General features: G+C 38.3%; 1 protein-coding gene across 2 annotated transcripts; it reads left to right on the forward strand.

The window, feature by feature from the left end:
- Nucleotides 1-1,535: 1,535 nt before the first annotated feature.
- NAA20 (N-alpha-acetyltransferase 20, NatB catalytic subunit) lies at nt 1,536-17,589 on the forward strand. 2 transcript variants are annotated; one of them, XM_012757365.2, is made up of 6 exons: nt 1,545-1,699; nt 6,267-6,291; nt 9,932-10,022; nt 10,675-10,810; nt 16,456-16,601; nt 17,062-17,589. In XM_012757365.2, exons 1-6 carry the CDS (start codon nt 1,647-1,649, stop codon nt 17,145-17,147), a joined length of 537 nt encoding a protein of 178 aa, XP_012612819.1. In that variant the 5' UTR covers nt 1,545-1,646; the 3' UTR covers nt 17,148-17,589. The 2 variants fall into 2 exon arrangements, with proteins under 2 accessions (XP_075867288.1, XP_012612819.1); XM_076011173.1 differs by lacking the exon at nt 16,456-16,601 and having other exon boundaries at nt 1,536-1,699.
- The last annotated feature ends 1,999 nt before the right edge of the window (nt 17,590-19,588 follow it).

Here is a 19,588-nt window from a genome sequence, read left to right on the forward strand (position 1 = left end):
AACTATTTGTAAATACACTTCAGCATTCCTGATTGCCTTGTGCATCTTAAATTCTCCTTTGAACCAGGTGTCAGGTCTTACTGGTTCTTTCATTAATGAATGAGTTAAAATCTTTGACGTATATTCATTTTATATTTGTTTGAGAAACAATTTCACCTTTTCTAGAAATTATCCCTTTAATATTAATTTAATATGGCAATTTAATATTCATTTAATTGAAAGTTAAGGTTTTGCTGATATGAGATTGCCTGTAAAATAAAATTCCTCCCTGTTTTAAACACCTGGCAGCAGGCTCCTGTGGTGTTTTTAGTAACTGTGGACATGAGTTTGTGATTCTCAGGTATTGTTATATCCACATCTACACTCATACATTGTTGAGATTTTGGAAACAATGCCTGGAGCTGGGCTTGATCGTTGAGAGATCCTTTTTATTGGGCCTACCTACTTCCTCAACCATCTGCTCCTCTCCTTTTCCTGCTATGCCTGGGCTACCTGTCCAGGTAGAAGTTTTCTAAGAAAGCCCCTGTGGAGCAACTTGGGCTCCAGGGAAGGTAGGAATGTGAGTGCTTTGGAACTCGGACTTCTTTCTGATGAGTTATTTGGGTTGGTTTGACCTCTGCAACTTGTTCCTAAAGACTACTTCAGTAATTGTGCAGACAAAGGGGTGAAAGAACCTCCCAAATCAAGTGGATTATGCTCATTTCTTAGCCTCTGGACCTGTGCTATTTAATACAGTAGCCACTACCCATGGGTCTATTGAGACTTGAAATGTGACTGGTGTGACCGAAGCATGGAATTTTTAATTTTAACTAGTTTAAATTTAAAAACTGGTGTTCGATTTCGTTATTGGAAAACATAGTACATTTGGAACCACTTGGATATGCGAATCTGCTTTTTAACCATACATTTTATGACATCTAGATACAGAACAAGTTCTCATAACAATGAGGGTGGAGGTAAAAAAATAAATATAGAACAAGTATTTCCCCTCACAATTTCTCTCTCAGATTGCCATATGCTGCAAATGTAAAATACACACCAGAGTTCAAAGTCTTTGCCAAAAAGAACGTAAGATTCCATTAATATATTTTTGTATTGATTACATACTGAAATGACAATACTTCGGGCATAGTGGGTAAAATAAAATATATTATTAAAATAACTTGCACCTTTCTCTTTATTTTTAGACGTGGTACTAAAATTTTAAGATCACATCAGCGACTTACATCGTTGGAACCACTCCGGACAGTGAATTCTCCCATTCTTCTCCACCTGTTCCTTCCTCATTTACTATGCAGCACCCAGGGTGGTTCTGAACCCCGCTCTTCTGTGTTGGATTCCTAATCCCTGGCACATTTTTCTTCTTCCTAGATGACCCCACTGCCTACTTTTCCACGCACCTCCCAGAAGGGTTTTGAGGTTCTGCACACCAAGAACCCCCAAAGACCTTACAGGAGTGGTGTGGCAATTGCAGACTCTGCCCGCCAGAGGGAGCTGCGTCACTGCTGTCGTTGCCCAGCAACTCTTGGCCCGGAAGTAGTTCCTCGCCTCGCTCGCGTAACTTCCAGCGGGCGCAGGGTGACTTCCCGACGGGCGCAGGCGCGGGGTCGCGGCGAACCGGCTTCGGGAGCGGCGGTGGCGGCAAGATGACCACTCTCCGGGCCTTCACCTGTGACGACCTATTCCGCTTCAACAACATGTGAGTGAGGCTCGTCCAGAGCCCGCCGTTCCCAGCCGGGCTCCGCTCCCTGGCCCTGCCAGTTCGGTCCGCGGCTGCGCCCTGCTAGCCGGACCCCTCACCTGAACCCGCCGGAGCCACCCCCGCCGGCCGACGCGGCAGCCTCCCTCGGGGCTGCGGGGTCCGAGGCCGGGTGGGCCCGGGGTTGATGCGCGCCAGCCTTGGTGACCTTGGCCAAGGTGCTTCAACTGTATCCCCTGCCCCTGCGTGCTCGTGGGTACCGGGCCTGCGCTCAGGCCGCCTCTCAGGGTCGCTGTCAGGATGCGCTGGGCCAGGATGCGCTGGGTGGCCCTGAGTCCCCCGCCTGCCTCGACGCCCGACTGCGCGGCTAGGGACCAGTGACTCATCCGGCCAGTGGGCACCACTGAAGTGCCGGCCGCAGAGGGTGGTTGCGAGGGTCGAAATGAAGTCAGGAGCTAAGAGTTTGCGGGGAACGTGTACACTGTGAAGCCCACTTGGTGGTAATGGCTGAACTGTATCTGAACCGAATAATTTGGTGATCCTTGTGCCCCAGCGGATGCGGTCTCAGTCGCCGGTTGTGTTCGTATGTTTAGTTACTGTAGCCGCGCGCCCTTGTCCTCTAGACAACTTTTTTCTTGTGTGAGGAGTCTGGGCAGTGGGCAGATGCTGGGTGAGGCTCCCATTGTGCACTGAGAGCCCTGGTGCAGTTTCTTTCAATCCGAGTTAAGGAGGGACCTATGACTTGCCGGTACCATGTTTTTTTTTTAAGAAAATACTTTTATTATGAAAAATTCTGAACATTTAGAAAAGTTGAAAATTTTACCGTGAACTTTTATAGACACACCACAGTTAACGTTTTGTCACATTGGGTTTAACACATACCTCTCTATCCATCTGCCATCTCAGATCCACCTTTAACACATTAACTGCCATGTGAGTTGTATTTAACTCACTCGAGTTTTGAGCCTGGTGCCTCGTGAAGAATATGTAACTCACACATCTCTTTACCTTGGGAGCCAATTGAACTATCTTTAAAGCTGCATATAACTCATGCACAGAAAACAATAAAAAATAACAAATTTTTCATTAAATTAGAAAGGATCTTTTTGTTTTCGCAGTTTTTATTTTTGTAACGAAATACCATAGCCACAAGGGAAAATTTTTTTTCTAGCGTGCCAGTCATTGTGTTAAAAACAACAGGGCACTATGTGAAAACTAATGATCAGGTAGTTCAGATTCAAGTGGCAGGAGATGGAAAGAACTTTGGAATGAAGTAGCTAGGAACATTTCAGAGAGGGGGTGAGCCTTGAAGGATGGGTAGAATGTTACTGAGGAGAAAGTTAGTTCTAGAGAAGGGAGTTGGTTTGAAGGAGGGGAAACCTGAAGTGTGGTCCTTTTCTGTTTCTGAGCAGTCAGAGAGAAACGGGTAAGTCTGGACAGTGACTTTGTCATTGAGGGGTTTAGACTTGATCCCATAAGAAGAATTTTCTGTTGGGCCTGTCTGGGTCAAAGTAGCATAGCTGTGGTGACTTGTGTCAAACTCTAACTGTTGTGTTTTATGTACTAATCCTGTTAATCCTCACAATTCTGTGAGGTGCTTTCATCCCCATTTTATGTATGAGTAAACTAAGGTTTTGCAGGCTCAAGTGATGGAGCCCAGAGGTGGGAGTAGAGCAAGGACTCCTACCCAAGAAGATTGGCTCTGGAGCAGTGGCTCTTAAAGAGTTGGTCCCTGACAATTCTGTTTGAGAGTTTGAGCTGTTTGAGAACCACTGCTCTGGAGGCTAAACTCTCAGCCAGCGAGCTCTGTGGGGTGTGAGGTGATTAGAGGAGGTAAACCTAGCAGGTGAGGCATTTAGAAAGCCATAGCAATGGCCCAGAGATGATGACTTGACTAATGCCTCAGTGTGGGAGGTAACAGGGTGCCTTGAAGCTTCAAGATTGGAGAAGGGATTGGAGAATCAGTTTTAACGAAAGAACTAGGGACACTATTTTATAGAAGTAACATACATTTGAACACTTACAATAAAACAGTAGATTTCAGAGAATCATCTGCTTTGTTAAGTCTCTTCAGTTATGCCAATAGGGGAACCCAAACTTCGTCCCCATTTTCTCCTGTTTTCTTGCTGCTTGGATTAGGGCGTTTTGGCAGAAAACTCTCAGAGTCACTCAGATTTGTTGCATTAGGAATTGAAAGAAGCAGCGGATGTAGAACATTGCAATTCATTTAACAAATAGTATATTTATTCTTGCAAAAATATTTGAGTGCCTAGTATGTGCCAGCACTAGAGACACAACAGTGAACAAAAACAAAACAAAAAATTAATGTCTTTATGGAACTTACATTTTAAAGGGGAAACAATACAACATGTAGAACTTAGTGCTCAGTGCAAAGGGAAAAACAGAAGTAGGGAAGGGAAATGGGGAGTGGGGATTCAGCTTTAGATAAGGTGTTCAGGGAAGGCGTCTTTGAAGAAAGGACTACTGGGAAGTGAGGGAGTATATTGGGGGTGGGGGAGCTTGCAGACAGAGGGAATGGTAAGTGCAGGGATACCCCATTTCAAATAGGAAGAGGAGAGTGAGCCTGGAGTAGAGTGAATTCGGGAGTGTAAGGGGACAACTGCAGAGAGTTAGAAGGGCTAGGTCTTGGAGAGGCCATCCTAGGACTTGGGCTTCTCTGCCAAATGCACTGAGAAACCCAGGTGGAGAGGTAACATAGGCATCTGGGCATGGGGATCTCAAGATTGGGTCTGAGCTAAAGATAGAAATTTAGAGGTCAACACTATAGATGGTGACAGGTGACCAGGAGAGTAGGTGACATCAGTGATGGAGTGAGTGTAGATAGAAAAAAGAGTCTTCAGAACGGTGCCCTAGGGCATCAAGTGTTAGTGTTAAGGAGGCAAAGTATGTAGCTCAGAGAGGTGGGAGGAAACCTGATGGCAAGTGTCAGAAGCTGAGTGAAGAGAGCATTTCAGGCAGAGGGAGTAGGGAACTTGCCAAGAGCTGCTGATGGCTAAGTGTACATCATATTTGTACATTTCTTCCAGAAGAGACAGAAATTAAAGATGCAAATGCAGGAGAGAAAGAATTGCAGGAGCCAGTCCCGATTCGGGGGAGGGGGTGGGATCTACTCACCAGCACTCTGCATAGTGACAGGAGAAGTAGCAGTGGCATATGGGTACATACAGATGCTTGTAGTGGGTAGTTCAGTGGTGGGACTTTGGTGAAGCTTTCTTCTCACTGTTACATTTTCTTTGTGATGAAATAGGGAAGCAGCCGAGATAGAGGAGGAGTGGCCTATTGGGGAGTGGAGGCAAAGCTAGAGGAGATGGAGCAGTCATTGAGAAATGTGGGAGAGTGAGGCCCCCCACTGTGTGGGAGCCATGATTCTCCAGGTGTGGGTTGATGAGGGGTCTCCAAGATTGTTTTGGGAATTCTGCAAGGTCAGAGTCATTTTCATGATAATACTAAGACGGTTTTTCACTCTTACATTCTTATAACTATACAATGGAGTTTTCCAGATGTGTGATCTTTCAACAGCAAGCATAACAAACGCTTGACAGCCCACCTGTCTTTTAAGCTAGACATTGCCAAATTATTAAAACAATGCCATTGCTGTCACTAATTTTTTGTTTTGTTTTTGGAAATACAGTTTTTTTGGTAAAGTTATTCAGGTTACCATGTAATTGATTTATTGTAGCTATAACCCACATAAACAAAATTTCTTTGGCAGTCCGCAACCCCCGCTCCTCAGTGTAAACAGATTCTGAAAACAAAATTTTGAGAACTGCTGGACTACAGAAATGTAGTATAACTGTCTGGCAGGGTCTCATAGAAGAATTTGACTGGAAATGGGAAGAGGAACAGTTGAAAGTAGTTGGTTTTGAGCCTGGCAAACTAGTGGCTCCACTAATTGAATAGTAAAGTGAGAAGACAGAGCTATTTGGGGATGGAGGAAATGGTTTTTCAGGATGCAGACTTGGGAATGGTGTGATGGGATGTGCTGGTGAGGCACCCATGGCACCAGAGCCAGGTTGGGAGGCATCCTCTGAGAACGCATAATTGAAAGTATAGGAATGGGGTCATAGGGAAGGAGAGGTGGGAATTGAGAAGAGGAGTGGGAAGTGAAAACCAAGTGGCCAAGTGGTGGGAGTACTCACATGTAGAGAGCAGAATAAAGGAGAAATTGTCAGGGAAGACCCAGAGACAGAGGGAGGATTCTTGTGGTTAGATGCTGCAGCAGGTGAGTTGGATCTTCTTTTTGTGTGCCTTGTTGGTCCCAAATTTCATTAACAATTTATTGTAATTTAGAAAATGCTGTTAACTGATGTAAATGTATTAGCTTTATTTCATAAAGCAGCAGTTAAATGAAAATGTATAAATACCTTTATAGTCGCTGTGACAGCTTATTGTGGCCATTAAATAGTTTAAACCATTTTTCTTTGCCTTAAAGTTGGTTTTAAAGTTGTTGATTAAGCATGTTGTTTTCCTTGTGGCATATTAGTTTTAGTTTTAGCGCGTTTTTATAAATATTGCTTACTACTGACATTTCTCTTATTTCTTTCAGTAACTTGGATCCACTGACAGAAACTGTATCCTTTTTTTAAAAAGATGAATGAAGATTTACTAAGAGTAAAGAAAATGGAGAAACAAAAGGGAAAAGCAGACATGAGTACTGAAAATTTAAAAACTTGTAGGTCAGGAAATAACAAACAACACTGAAAACAATTTAGAAAAAATAACTGAGAACAAGAGTTGTCCTCCATCTGCCTGACAAACTGTTAACATAATGGCCTCATATAAACCTGTAACATTATAGCTCTTCTCCCTACCTGGCCCTCACTAATAAGCATGGCTGTGTACCATAGAAAGCACAGTGACTTCAGCAAGATGGGTTATTTCTCTGTGATAGGAACAAAGTCTGGAGAAGAGCGGTCCATGACAAGCCATGGTTCCATGGAGTCACCAGCAACTTAGCTCTTTGCAGTTTAACCATTCTACCATTCCCAGGGTGCCCTTAGTCTTCCTGTTCCAGGTGGCTGCCAGAATCAAAAGAGGGAAAGTTCAGAATGTCCTTCCTTTTTTTTTTTTTTTCTTTTTTTTGAGATAGAGTCTCACTCTGTTGCCTCACCTAGAGTGCTGTGGCGTCAGCCTAGCTCACAGCAACCTCAAACTCCTGGGCTCAATCAATCCTTCTGCCTCAGCCTTCCAAGTAGCTGGGACTACAGACATGTGCCACCGTGCTCAGCCAATTTTTCCTATATATTTTTAGTTGGTCAATTAATTTCTTTCTATTTTTAGTAGAGATGGGGTCTTGCTCTTGCTCGGGCTGGTTTCAAACTCCTGACCTTGAGCGAGTCAACCGCTTTGGCCTCCCAGAGTGCTAGGATTACAGGCATGAGCCACCACGCCCAGCCTGTCCTTCCCTTTTAAGAGTACCTTTGGGAAGTACCACAACTCTCTTGTGTCTCATTGACCTACACCTATTTCATGCCCCCACCTATCTAGAGTCCAGAAATGTGCCCAGCTTTAAATCAGGACTTGTTATTAAAATGAATAAAGGATTTTGGGTAATAATTAGCAGTCTCTATTATGTTGTCAATAGAAAAATGGGCAAAGATGTGTAGTGTTAGGGTACTGGGTTATGCTGCTGTAACAGACAATAACCCCTGTATCTTTAGTCAAACACCAAGTTTGACTTCTGGATTATGCTTCATGTCTATTGTAGGCAGATAAGAGGGTTCTATTAACTGATAATTTATCAAAAGAGGGCATATAGGAGCCTAATGAACATATTGAAAGTCCAGTCTCACCAAAGACATTCAAATTAAAACCAAAATGTGGGCCAGGTAAGGTGGCTTACACCTGTAATCCTAGCAGAGTCTGGGAGGCTGAGGCAGGATGATCACTTGAGCCTAGGAGTTTGAGATTGCTGTGAGCTAGGCTGACACCACAGTACTCTACCCTGGACAATAGAGCAAAACTTTGTCTAAAAAAAAAAAAACCACCAAAAAAGCCAGAATGTGCCATATTTTATGTATCAGATCATCTAGGATTTTAAAAAATGATAAAACTCAATGGTGAAGGGAGAGGAGCATTCTCATAAATTGCTAGTGACAATATAAACTGCTACAGTCTTTCTGGAAGGCACTTTGGAAATGTAATAGTAATCCCATTTCCTCAAAGCTGAAAATAGTAAGAAATAGAGGCAGTATACATCAGGGGTTGATAAGCTAAGGCCTGTGGGCCCAATCTGGCCCACTGTCTTTGTAAATAAAATTTTATTGGGATACCTCTGTGATGATTAATTTATATTTTGTCTGTGGCTTTCACAGTTTGAATAGTTGCAACAGAGACTCTATACCCACAAAACCTAGGATATTTACTATCTGGCCTTTTACAGAAAAAGTTTGCTAACCCCTCCCTCAATCACATAATTATAAAAATTATTTATTGCAGGAGAATTATATTAAAAATCTGGAATAACATTCACACACAACAATAAGGAAACTAAGCTATATTCATAAAGAATTTTAGAAGTTTTTTGAGAAATTGGAAATGACCCAGATGTCCAGTGTCAGGAGACTGGATATTCAAGTTGTTTCTTCCCACAAGGAACTACTATACAGCAGTAAAAATTACACGTGCAGGCACCAACAGGAACTACATATCAGAAACAAATTTGAATTGAAAAAGGAAAAGAAATCTCTAAAGTTTTTATTTATATTTTAAGAATTAAGACTAAATATATCATTCTTTAAAAGTAAATGGTTTTGGCCGGGCGTGGTGGCTCACGCCTGTAATCCTAGCACTCTGGGAGGCCGAGGCGGGCCTTGGATCGCTGGAGGTCAGGAGTTCGAAGCCAGCCTGAGCAAGAGCGAGACCCCGTCTCTACTATAAATAGAAAGAAATTAATTGGCCAACTAATATATATATAAAAAATTAGCCGGGCATGGTGGCGCATGCCTGTAGTCCCAGCTACTTGGGAGGCTGAGGCAGGAGGATTGCTAGAGCCCAAGAGTTTGAGGTTGCTGTGAGCTAGGCTGACACCACGGCACTCGCTCTAGCCTGGGCAACAAAGCGAGACTCTGTCTCAAAAAAAAAAAAAGTAAATGGTTTTTTAAGAATTTTGAATGACACAGAAAAATCTTTGCTGTATAATAAAGGAGAAATATGAGAATGCAAATCAACTTATATGTGGTATACTTCCAGTGACATTTAAAATTTACAGTAGAAGTCCGATAATCCAGAGGAGTCCATATTTTAAAGTACCCGTTAGTTCCTAAAGGTTGATGGGAGGTAGCATGGACGTTCTGTGGCTCCTCCATTAGCCAGAGGAGAGAGAGTTCTGGTGTGCATCAGTGGCAGGCTGGCAGGAAGACTAGCTGGCTTGCCATGTTAAGGGTTGTGTTTGAGGAGTACTCAAAATAATGACTGTCTTTCAGAAGACATTTTGAAGAATTTAACACTCAATAGGTTTTCCAGGAACTCTTTTTAAAAATATATGATTGATGGTGCCCTGTCAAAATTGCATCAAAAAGCTTACCCTAAGAAGAAATATAGGAATGAATACATGTCAGTAAGGACATCCTACAGTTGAAGAGTTAAGTAATGAGCAAATTACTCAGGTATTTACTGTTAACATACTTGATTGCATTACTGTAAAATAAATGGAGAATTTGAATCTGTGGAAGGGAAAAAAACTGGATAATTGTTAAGTTACTCCTGGAAGGACTTAAGTTGTAAAGTTAGTTTCACAGTCTCATAGTTGAAGCCAAATTAAGAACTAGCCATTAATTTTCCAGTGCAATTATGGAAGCATAATGATGTATTGAGCATCTACTATGTGCTAACACCAAGGATAGAGCGAACGTGACATTCTTCATCTACAGGGAGGTAGGCAGTGAACAAATAAGAATATTCTTATTCTTACAAATAAGAATAGCAAGTATGATAAATGCAAAGATTTAGATACAGTATGATCAGTAGGGAAATAGAACTTTGGAGTCCTGATTCTCTGCTTTCCATTAGATGGTGCTGACTCCATTCCACATCTGAGGTCAGTGCCAACCTAAATATTAATATTTCAAGTAATGGTATGATTATAGAAATCATATATATATATATATCATATAACAATATACTTTTTAAAGGAAACTTTTTTCAAAATATCTCTTTAATGAAGAACATTTTATTATCCGTTACTTTTCACACTCCTTAATAAGACTATAGTATGGGATTCCTTTTTACTTACAGTACCTTGCCCACTGGCCGGAGTATTTCATTGTTGCAGAGGCACCTGGTGGAGAATTGATGGGTTATAGTAAGTATAATCCCAGTGGTGTTTTGGGGGGTAGTTAAGATTTTAATTAGGTTTCAACATGATTGTTTTAGACTGCAGAATTGGAATATTATCATGATGCCTGTTATCTTATTTCAACCATTGAACAACTTACTGATCTCTGCTATGTTTTAGGCATTGTACGAGGCCCAGGGGATACAGCAGTGAACCAAACAGATGTGGTCTCAGTCTTCTTAGATCTTTCATTCTATGTTAAATTTCTACATGGTTTATTTGGTACATAATGCAGGGATCATAGCATCATCATTGAGCATTACTATCAAAAATTTGCGCTGTAAATTGTCTATGTATACATATACCCACACACATATATATTCCCACATGAAATGTAGATATTTGAAAAAACACATACCCTGGTTCTTTGTTCAAAATTAGTTGTTTTTAGTATATCATTTTTTTTTTAAACTATTTCTAATTCTGATTTTAGAACTGCATGTTGCATTACATTTACAAGTGAATTTCAAATAAAAGCACCTATCATTAGCTGGATTACCTCATTAAAAATTAAAACTTTGTCATTAGTTTCCTTTATAATAAAAATGTACCAAACAGTAATTCTTTGTGTGTAAATCAGTGTGTTTAATTACTGAATGCAATTTGTTTTTGTTGACAGTTATGGGTAAAGCAGAAGGCTCAGTAGCTAGAGAAGAATGGCATGGGCATGTCACAGCTCTGTCTGTTGCCCCAGAATTTCGACGCCTTGGTTTGGCTGCTAAACTTATGGAGTTATTAGAGGAAATTTCAGAAAGGTGAGATTCTGTTTTTCAAATACACTTGGTGATTTATGTACTCCAACCATTTCATTTTTCTCTGGTGTATAAGATTTTTTTTCCCTCTTTGGGCTGAATAACTATCATGCTTTAGTTTACAGGAATTTCATTTTCAGTCTCCAATAGTCCTTATGATAATTTTGTGACATAGAGTGGTATTGTTTCTTTTTGCCATTGAGGAAAATTTAAGGCAAAGTGTTGGAGAGATCCACCATAGGCCTATAAACTGGGTAATTGGTAGACTCAAAGACTGGCTCTTAGGTTTCTTTTAGTGTTCTTGCCATTATAGTATACATGCCCAACTTTTAATACTGCTCTCAGCATCTGAGTAAATTTTTCAGTGCTCCTAGGCCCAAAGAAAATAGTTCAGTCTTAAGTAGTTATGTTCTAACTGCTTAATAAGTATTCCTAGTTTAACAGCTAATAGCCATTTAGAAAAAAATGAATAAATTGAAGGAAAAAATATTTTTATTTAATTCTTAAATAACTATGGTTACTTACTAACAAGATGTGTGTGTACCTGTTGGTACCTGTTGAGCACTGAATGACTTCTCAGATCTTGGAGAGAGATTCAGCATCCCATCTGCATTCCTATTTCACATTGATTTTTCATGTGGTACTGCTGTTTTTTTAATCACAGCAACTGCCAGAAACTCAGCTTCATAAAATGTCATTAAAAGGAATGTAGCATGAGCTAATGTTGAATTTGTGAACTCCTTCAAACTAATAGTTTGCCAATATCTGTCATGTAAGTTTTTGATGTGTTTTCCCCAAACATTTGAAATATCCCATGGTACCTGCATGAGTTTGGGGCACTTCAGTGTACAGTTTGGGAACTGCCAACATTATGATATTTAAGAAAAAAGACTTATATGTATCAAACACCCTCATGTGAGATAAAAGTAATACAATAATTAAAAGGAAAGCTCCTAGGAGATAAGAGATGTGTGTATAAGTTGGACCATTTGTCAAGCTGCCATTTCTTTCTCCACTATAAATGTCAAAAAGTGTCGTAGAAAGAGAACAGTTGTTGAGAAGGGCTCTTGAGGCTTAATTTTCACGTAATTATTAGATTTAATAAAGGCAAGTTTTAAAGAAGTAATTGTGGTTTGACAAATGGTCTTAGCCAAGTTAGAGGAGAGAGGAAACTGTATTAGCTGAAAGACAAGTCAGCTCTAGTCTTGAAGATTTTTTTTTTTTTTTTTTGAGACAGCCTCTCGCTTTGTTGCCCAGGCTAGAGTGAGTGCCATGGCGTCAGCCTAGCTCACAGCAACCTCAAACTCCTGGGCTCCAGCGATCTTTCTGCCTCAGCCTCCCGAGTAGCTGGGACTACAGGCATGCGCCACCATGCCCAGCTAATTTTTTACATATATATATCAGTTGGCCAATTAATTTCTTTCTATTTATAGTAGAGACGGGGTCTCGCTCTTGCTCAGGCTGGTTTTGAACTCCTGACCTTGAGCAATCCGCCCGCCTCGGCTTCCCAAGAGCTAGGATTACAGGCGTGAGCCACCGCGCCCGGCCAAGTCTTGAAGATTTTTTAAAGTCGTCCCTAGATTGAACACAGAAGGGAAGAAAATTTTTAGCAAGATTTTGGTTTACACACATTTGTTAATAACAAACCTTGTTGGAAAAAAGCATTTGGCATTATTGTGTAGTGCACACGGAGTTATGAAATGGGTTCTAACTAGCTATGACCTTGTGCATATGATTTAATGTATTTATAGGATAGCTTCCTCTATCTTTTAAAGTAGAAAACCACCAAGCTCCCTCCTTTCTAGTTTCTAAACCTTCATTATTTTAGAATAGTTGCCAAGATTTAAGTAATCTTTATTATTTATATGGATATGTGTACGTGTACACATATATACATACATAGATATACACATGCTTATATACATGTATATTTAAATGTGTACATTAAAAATAGAAACGCTCTATATTTTCCAAACAAGTAGAGGACGAAAAAAAAGTCAAATAATGAAATCAATCCCAAAGAAGAGAAAAAGGAAACTAAACTGGCAAAACAAAACACCTGATATAAGATGGTAGCTATAAATCCAAATATTGTTAGTGATTACAACAGTAAATGTTAATGGACTAATGATTTTGGTTAAAAGATAAAGACTTTCAAAACAATATTTTATAAATATTTATAGGAAATATATGTAAAGATTAAAAATACATAAAGACTGAAAGTAAAGACAATTTTTAAATTAACCATGCAAACTCTAACCAAAAGGTAGAGTATTTATATTAATAATAGTTATAGTTGAATAATTACTACCAGAGTAAAAGAAAGTCATTGCATATTGATAAATTTATTCCATATGTATACTGTGGAATACTATTCAGCCATGAAGGAGGATAAATTAAGGCCTTTTGTAACAATTTGGATCGAACTGAAGACTATTATCATAAGTGAAGTATCTAAAGAATGGATAAGCAGACACCACATGTGCTCTCTATTAAGCTGGAACTAACCAATGAGCACCCATGTGCACAGAGGGGAATAAAACTCAGTGAAGATCAAGTGAGGTAAGGGGAGAGGGGGGAATGGGTGAAAACCTGCCTACAGGGTATAATGAACACTATCTGGGTGGATGGGTACACTTACAACCCTGACCTAAGCATAACAAGTCAATACATGTAACCAAGAGCATCTGTGTACCCCCGTAATATTTTGAAATAAAAAAAATTTACTCTTTCCAGCTGTAAAAATTAAAAGTTATGTCCTCAGTGACAGACATAAATTCAAAGTAAAAATGCAGAAGTTGTCAAAACTACAAGAAATAGACAAATATTATCATAATGGTAGATCTGAACATGCTTCTTTTTAATTGATAAAACAATGAGACAGAAATTAGTTAAGAGTATAGAACAAGGGTCAGCAAATTTTTTCTGGATCAGATAGTAAATATTTAGGTTTTTCATAGGTCTCTGTTGCATATTCTTATCCTTTTTTTTCACAAGCCTTCAAAATTGCAAAAACCATTCTTAATTTGAGGGCAGTACCAAAACAGGTTGCAAGCCAAACTCTGCCTTAAGTTCCCACAAAGAAAACTATGGTTTCTTTGGTGAATTTTACCAAACATTTAAGACATAATGACTATAAGGTCACTTTTACACAAAAAGAGGGAACATTCCTCAACTTATTTTTTAAGGCTAGGGTAACCTTGATAACAAAACCTGACAAAAAATATGAAATAGGAAAAATCTGAGTTGTTAGATGCAAAATCCCAGAAAAATCATTAGCAAAATGGATTCAGCAATATATAAGAAGGATGATACATCAGGAATAAATTTGTTTTTTTTTACTTTACCCTAAAGAAGAACAATTTTTATTTTAGTAAATGCAGTAAATTTGATAAAATCCAATATTTATTCTTAATAAGAAACTGTTAGCAAAGTAGGACACACAAAGAGAACTACCTTAACTTGAAAAAATACAAAACCCTGCAGTAAATATATTTAGTGTTGATGCACTGAATGCTTTCCCTTTGAAATAAGGGACAAAGCAAGGATGTTTACATCAGCCTCTCTTCAATAATTTATTGGAAATCCTAGACAGCGCAGGTGAGGATTGAGAGGAAACAAAACTGTTAATTTGTGATAATTTGCACAGATGATCATACAAATAGAAAATCCAAAAGTATAAAAATCAATTTTATTTCTGTATACAAACAGTAAAATTTAGGAATAACATTAAGTGCTTAAGAAGAATCTAATAAAAGCTGTGCAAGACCTCTTTGATATTTATAAAACTTTATTGAGGGTCATTAAAGTGGTCCAGCTAAGTGAATACCTCTGTTGATTCAAGAATATTGTAAAACTGGTAATTGACCACAGATCCAATGTAATTGCAGTCAAAACCCTAAGCATTTTTTGTGGGATTTGTTATGCTGATTTTGAAACATATAGGGGAGTGGAAAGAGCAAAAAAGAGACAAGATATTCTTGAACAATAACAAAAATGAGTGAATTTGCCCCTCCAGATATCAAACTGTAGTGAGTATGGCTGTGTATTAGTGCTGGAGTAGTTGTCCAGACTAGTGGAACAGAATTTGAAACACCCAAGAATACATGGATTTTAACATACCTCAGAGGAGGCATTGCAGATCAATGGTGTAAAGATAGACTTTTTAGTTAAGGTGGTGGGACAACTAGATATCCATATGGGAAAAAATTTTCCCACATTACTACCATACGACACACAACTCAGTTAGATTTACTAAAAACCTATATGTGAAAAGCAAAACTAAAAAGTCCTTTGAGTATAATACCAGGAGAGTGTCTCCATGACCTCAGAGTAGAATAGAACTTATTAAGCCATAAAAAGTGCTAACTATAAAGGAAAGGTTCATATATTCAACTTCACTGAAGTAACTTTGTTTATCACAAGATACCATAAGGACAATGACAAAAAAACCCAAAAACTGGAAGGAGAAATTTGCATATTACATAATGTTAAATATCCAGAATACATAGAGAACTCCCAATAGGGGGAAAATTGTGTGAGAGATTTATTAATAAATACTGTACTGAAAGAAATCTAAGTGGCCAATAAACAAAAATATATTCAGCCTTGTTAGTAATCAGAAATACAAATTGAACTCACATTACACTATAAGATTGACAAAAATAAAAATGTCTGATGCACCAAGCCTTGCTACTGTGGAAATGGAGTCTTCACCACTTCTCCGAGAGTGTAAGTTGGTACAAACCAGTTGGAAAATAGCATTAACTGATAAAGCTGAAGATGTGCATAACCTTATGACACAGCAATGACACTCATAGCTAGACCTTAGATACTGTACCATGAGACACTCAAGGAGACACTCAAACTATGCTTCTTACCAGCATAGTTTGTAATAGTAAAAACTGGAGATATTTATCAGTAGGACCACGGATAACTTATGGTATATTCATGCAAAAAAAAATGCTAAACAAAGTAAAGATGAACAAGCTCCAACCACATAAGCTGATTCTCACAGTACTGATTGAGACAAATCACAGAATAAAGTATGATTCCATTTAAAGTTCATAAATAGGAGAAACTATGATATCTACAGCAGAAAGCAAGGAAATAATAATCTAGTCACAAGAGTCAAGACATGGAGGCCACTGGGTGAGTGAGGGGACGCTACTGATCTGAGGGCTTCAGGGGGACAATTGTCCAGTAGCTACAGTTGGGTCATTGCCACATGGGTGCTTGCTTCATGATCTCCTGTTTAGACATGTGGGTGAAAAAAATCCTATGCTATGATTAATAAATAAAATGAGCACAACAATTACTATGATATAAAATATATCAGGAATTTAAGCCAGGTAGCAGTATTGTAAAAAAAGAAAAAAAGCTTCTTTGAGTTTATCTTTTAAGAATACATGTATTGTAGCTTTTGAAATACTGATACTGGCATGCAAACACAAAGTCAGCTTTTTGTACTGTGAAATAATTATCATAAATCCTAAGTAATAAAAATTGCTATCATGTAAAGCTTCAAGGTCCTATTCCTATCATACTATGAATTATAGTCAAAGCAAAGTGAGAACAAGTGTTTTTAAAAATATGTATCTCTTACTTTGTGTTTCTCACATTCTAACATTTTCCTTCTTTTTTTAAAGAAAGGGTGGATTTTTTGTTGATCTCTTTGTAAGAGTATCTAACCAAGTTGCAGTCAACATGTACAAGCAGTTGGGCTACAGTGTATATAGGACAGTCATAGAGTACTATTCAGCCAGCAACGGGGAGCCCGATGAGGATGCTTATGGTAAGCTACTTTCTGTGGCAGTATCCCCAAAGAGGAAGCTGAAACAGTTATAATCATTCTACAGATTGAAGTATTTAAATATTGTAATATATTTAAGAGAATCATATTTGACCTTAATATTTAAATCTCCTTTAACTACTTTTATGAACCTTAGTAATTAACTTATCTATTAACTAAACCAATGGTTTTTATAAATTATTGTTTTACTATGTTACATGCATGTTATTTTACTAATAAGAAAGAACATTTGTCTTAGAAGCCGAATCTTGGGTGGGGTTTGGTTAGCATCTAGTATACTTAGCAATTGGGAGACTTATTTATAAATATATCTTGCTTAAGAGTCTGGTGGAAGTGGAGGTAGGGGACAAAACCTCTTCTGAGAACCTTTCTATACACTTTAAATTTGACATAAAATATTTTGATATTTGGTTGTTTACATTTAAACTTTGCTTCCTTGCAGATATGAGGAAGGCACTTTCCAGGGACACAGAGAAGAAATCCATCATACCATTACCTCATCCTGTGAGGCCTGAAGACATTGAATAACCCTGGGCAGTGGTTCTTAGGCAGATGCTCCAGATATTTTATAGACAATATTATTTTCATTGGGTGATCTTAGAGTTCTATTGGAGAAAAGTAATAATAATTTAGGTCTTAAAGACTTTAAGAAAATATAGGTTATCAGCTTACTTTAAATCTCATTGTTTCCGATTAGCAATATCATACCTATAAAGCTGTTCACTGTAATAAAATTCAATCGAAAAGGCAGCTAGGTCGGAAGCAAACATTCCATTCTCATGGTTCATAATATTCACTGTATGTTAGGGAAAAGACTTGCTCCAATCTCCTAAATTCTGTGCCTGAGAACCACTGCTGCATATATATATATTTTTTAATTTTGTATTGAACTGTTAATTGAAGCTTTAAAAGCATATATGAAATGTATACATCTAAGATGTATAATGAAATACATTGTTGACTCAATGAATGTTTTCTAAGAAATTTGTGCATCATTTATAAAACTAAATCAGGATTGTGAAAGGTCATCCTTTAGATATGTTGTTTCTCTGAAATTTGTGATTTTTATATATAGCATTTCTAAATGCACACTTGAAATAATCCCTGCCCAGCATACTTAAGCTTCCTTCTTATTGTGTAGAAAATTCTTCCCAGTTACTTGTTCTCATACTGTTAGTCCCAGATCTTTTCTCCTCTCATGATACTTTGCTTAAATCCTACCTTTCTAAATATAAAAAGATGCGGAGGTTTTTTTTAAAAGAGGAAAATGAACCTAATTCCTAAAGAAAGGCCATATAACTATATCACAGACCAACCACATGTTTTCATGTGTAGTTTTCATCATCTGAAATATCTGAAAATATCTGGTTAGTAAAATATGTAACAAAAGAAAAATCCACAAGAAATGATTACTAAAAAGCTTTTACTCTGAAAGGACTTATTTTGGTGGAGTTGAGGGTAGGAGAGAAATGAATGCTTTATGTTCTTCCACAAGAGAATAACTTTTTCTTTCAAGCATTTCACACTAGCACTTGTGCTTTGCCACAACGCTACATGGAGAACATGACTGAGAACATGATCACTAATCTTTGTCTCATGTACACATGCAGCATAAACAGAACAGGTAGAAATATTATAATTCATCATTTATATTAATGTGCTGACCTATTTTCATTTCACCCCTTAATTCTGTGGACTAGCTAAAGGATATTTGAATCACAATTTTCTTCCACACTGACTAGATAGATCTTGGTACTCAAAAGTCAGAACCAGTCTGACACCCAGAGGCTGACACTGGTCCAGTGACTAAAGCAGTGAGGCTGAAAACATTTGCCTTTTATCCCAACAGTCCTATTCTGCCCTCAAACACTGTATCTTATTTTCAAGACAGAATTTAGTAACATTATGGAGTAGCTTTTATTCCTTTGGGTGAATAATACATTTAAACATTTAATAATAAATTTGCTTATTAATGATCCTTATAGGTGAAAGGTCTGAAAATACAGTTCCAGTCCTTGGCAGTGAACAAAACATGAAAAAATATGCTTGAGAAATACAGGCCACATTAAAGGACAGAATCTCTCAGCTCAGTTAACTAAGGCAGATATTTTTTGCTTGAGAACGTAAGCAACGTATCTGCAAATACATTATTCTTGTGCTACTGTAAGTTTTACTATTTAGCATTTACCTTAGGTGTTTTTGCACATCCTTTAAAACAAGGGTAAATTTAGAGTGTCAGGAGTTATGAGTACACATTTTCTACTATAGCACATTGGGAGATGCTTATTGGGACTTCAGGCAGAAAACACTCCATTGTCTACTAAGTTTAGGAAACAATATGGCCACGTCGCTACTAGAGACTCAACATTCAGTAGCATAGCAAAGGGTCCAAGAAGCCTAACTATAAAAAGACTTGATTAATGAGTTTTAAGCTTTAATCCAGAATTTCCCACTTATTTGAATGTGGGATATCATTTTTCACAGTACACGTGTAAACAAGCCATTGTTCTTTAACCACTTCGGTACAGTGCTCACCAGCCCAGAAACCTTGCCCACAGCCGGCACTCAGAGTCCGCACAATAATTTGTGCTGTGCATTGCTGACGAATCTGTTTTGCTCATGTGATGAGGAAAGCTTTAAAGCACTGAAAGCTTGTTTTACTTTACAGGCAGCTTTAGATGTAATGTAAATCAGAATAGGTTAACATATACATGTTTTTATTATGTTATTTTTAAATGTTCACAAGTTTATTTTGATAAATGAAAAATTAGAAAAGTCAAGTTTTGTTATTAATGCTAAAGTCGACGCTGGGCTGTGCGCCTTCTTATCACGGCTGTCGGCTACAGTCGAAGTGTGCATTCAACTGTGGCTATCGACTATAGTCAACGCTCTACCAAAGTGGTTAAACAAGCTATTACAAAGCTCAACCACTTTGGGGAACTGACAAGAGCCTAACTGAAATTAGACTA

Source organism: Microcebus murinus, chromosome 16 (assembly GCF_040939455.1).
Source record: "Microcebus murinus isolate Inina chromosome 16, M.murinus_Inina_mat1.0, whole genome shotgun sequence".
Taxonomy (NCBI): Eukaryota; Metazoa; Chordata; class Mammalia; order Primates; family Cheirogaleidae; genus Microcebus; species Microcebus murinus.

Coding starts and splice junctions, on each gene's coding strand:
- NAA20 (XM_012757365.2), top strand. CDS start 1,647: ATGACCACTCTCCGGGCCTTCACCTGTGACGACCTATTCCGCTTCAAC. Junction 1,700..6,266: donor CTATTCCGCTTCAACAACAT/GTGAGTGAGGCT, acceptor TATTTCTTTCAG/TAACTTGGATCCACTGACAG. Junction 16,602..17,061: donor GCCCGATGAGGATGCTTATG/GTAAGCTACTTT, acceptor GCTTCCTTGCAG/ATATGAGGAAGGCACTTTCC.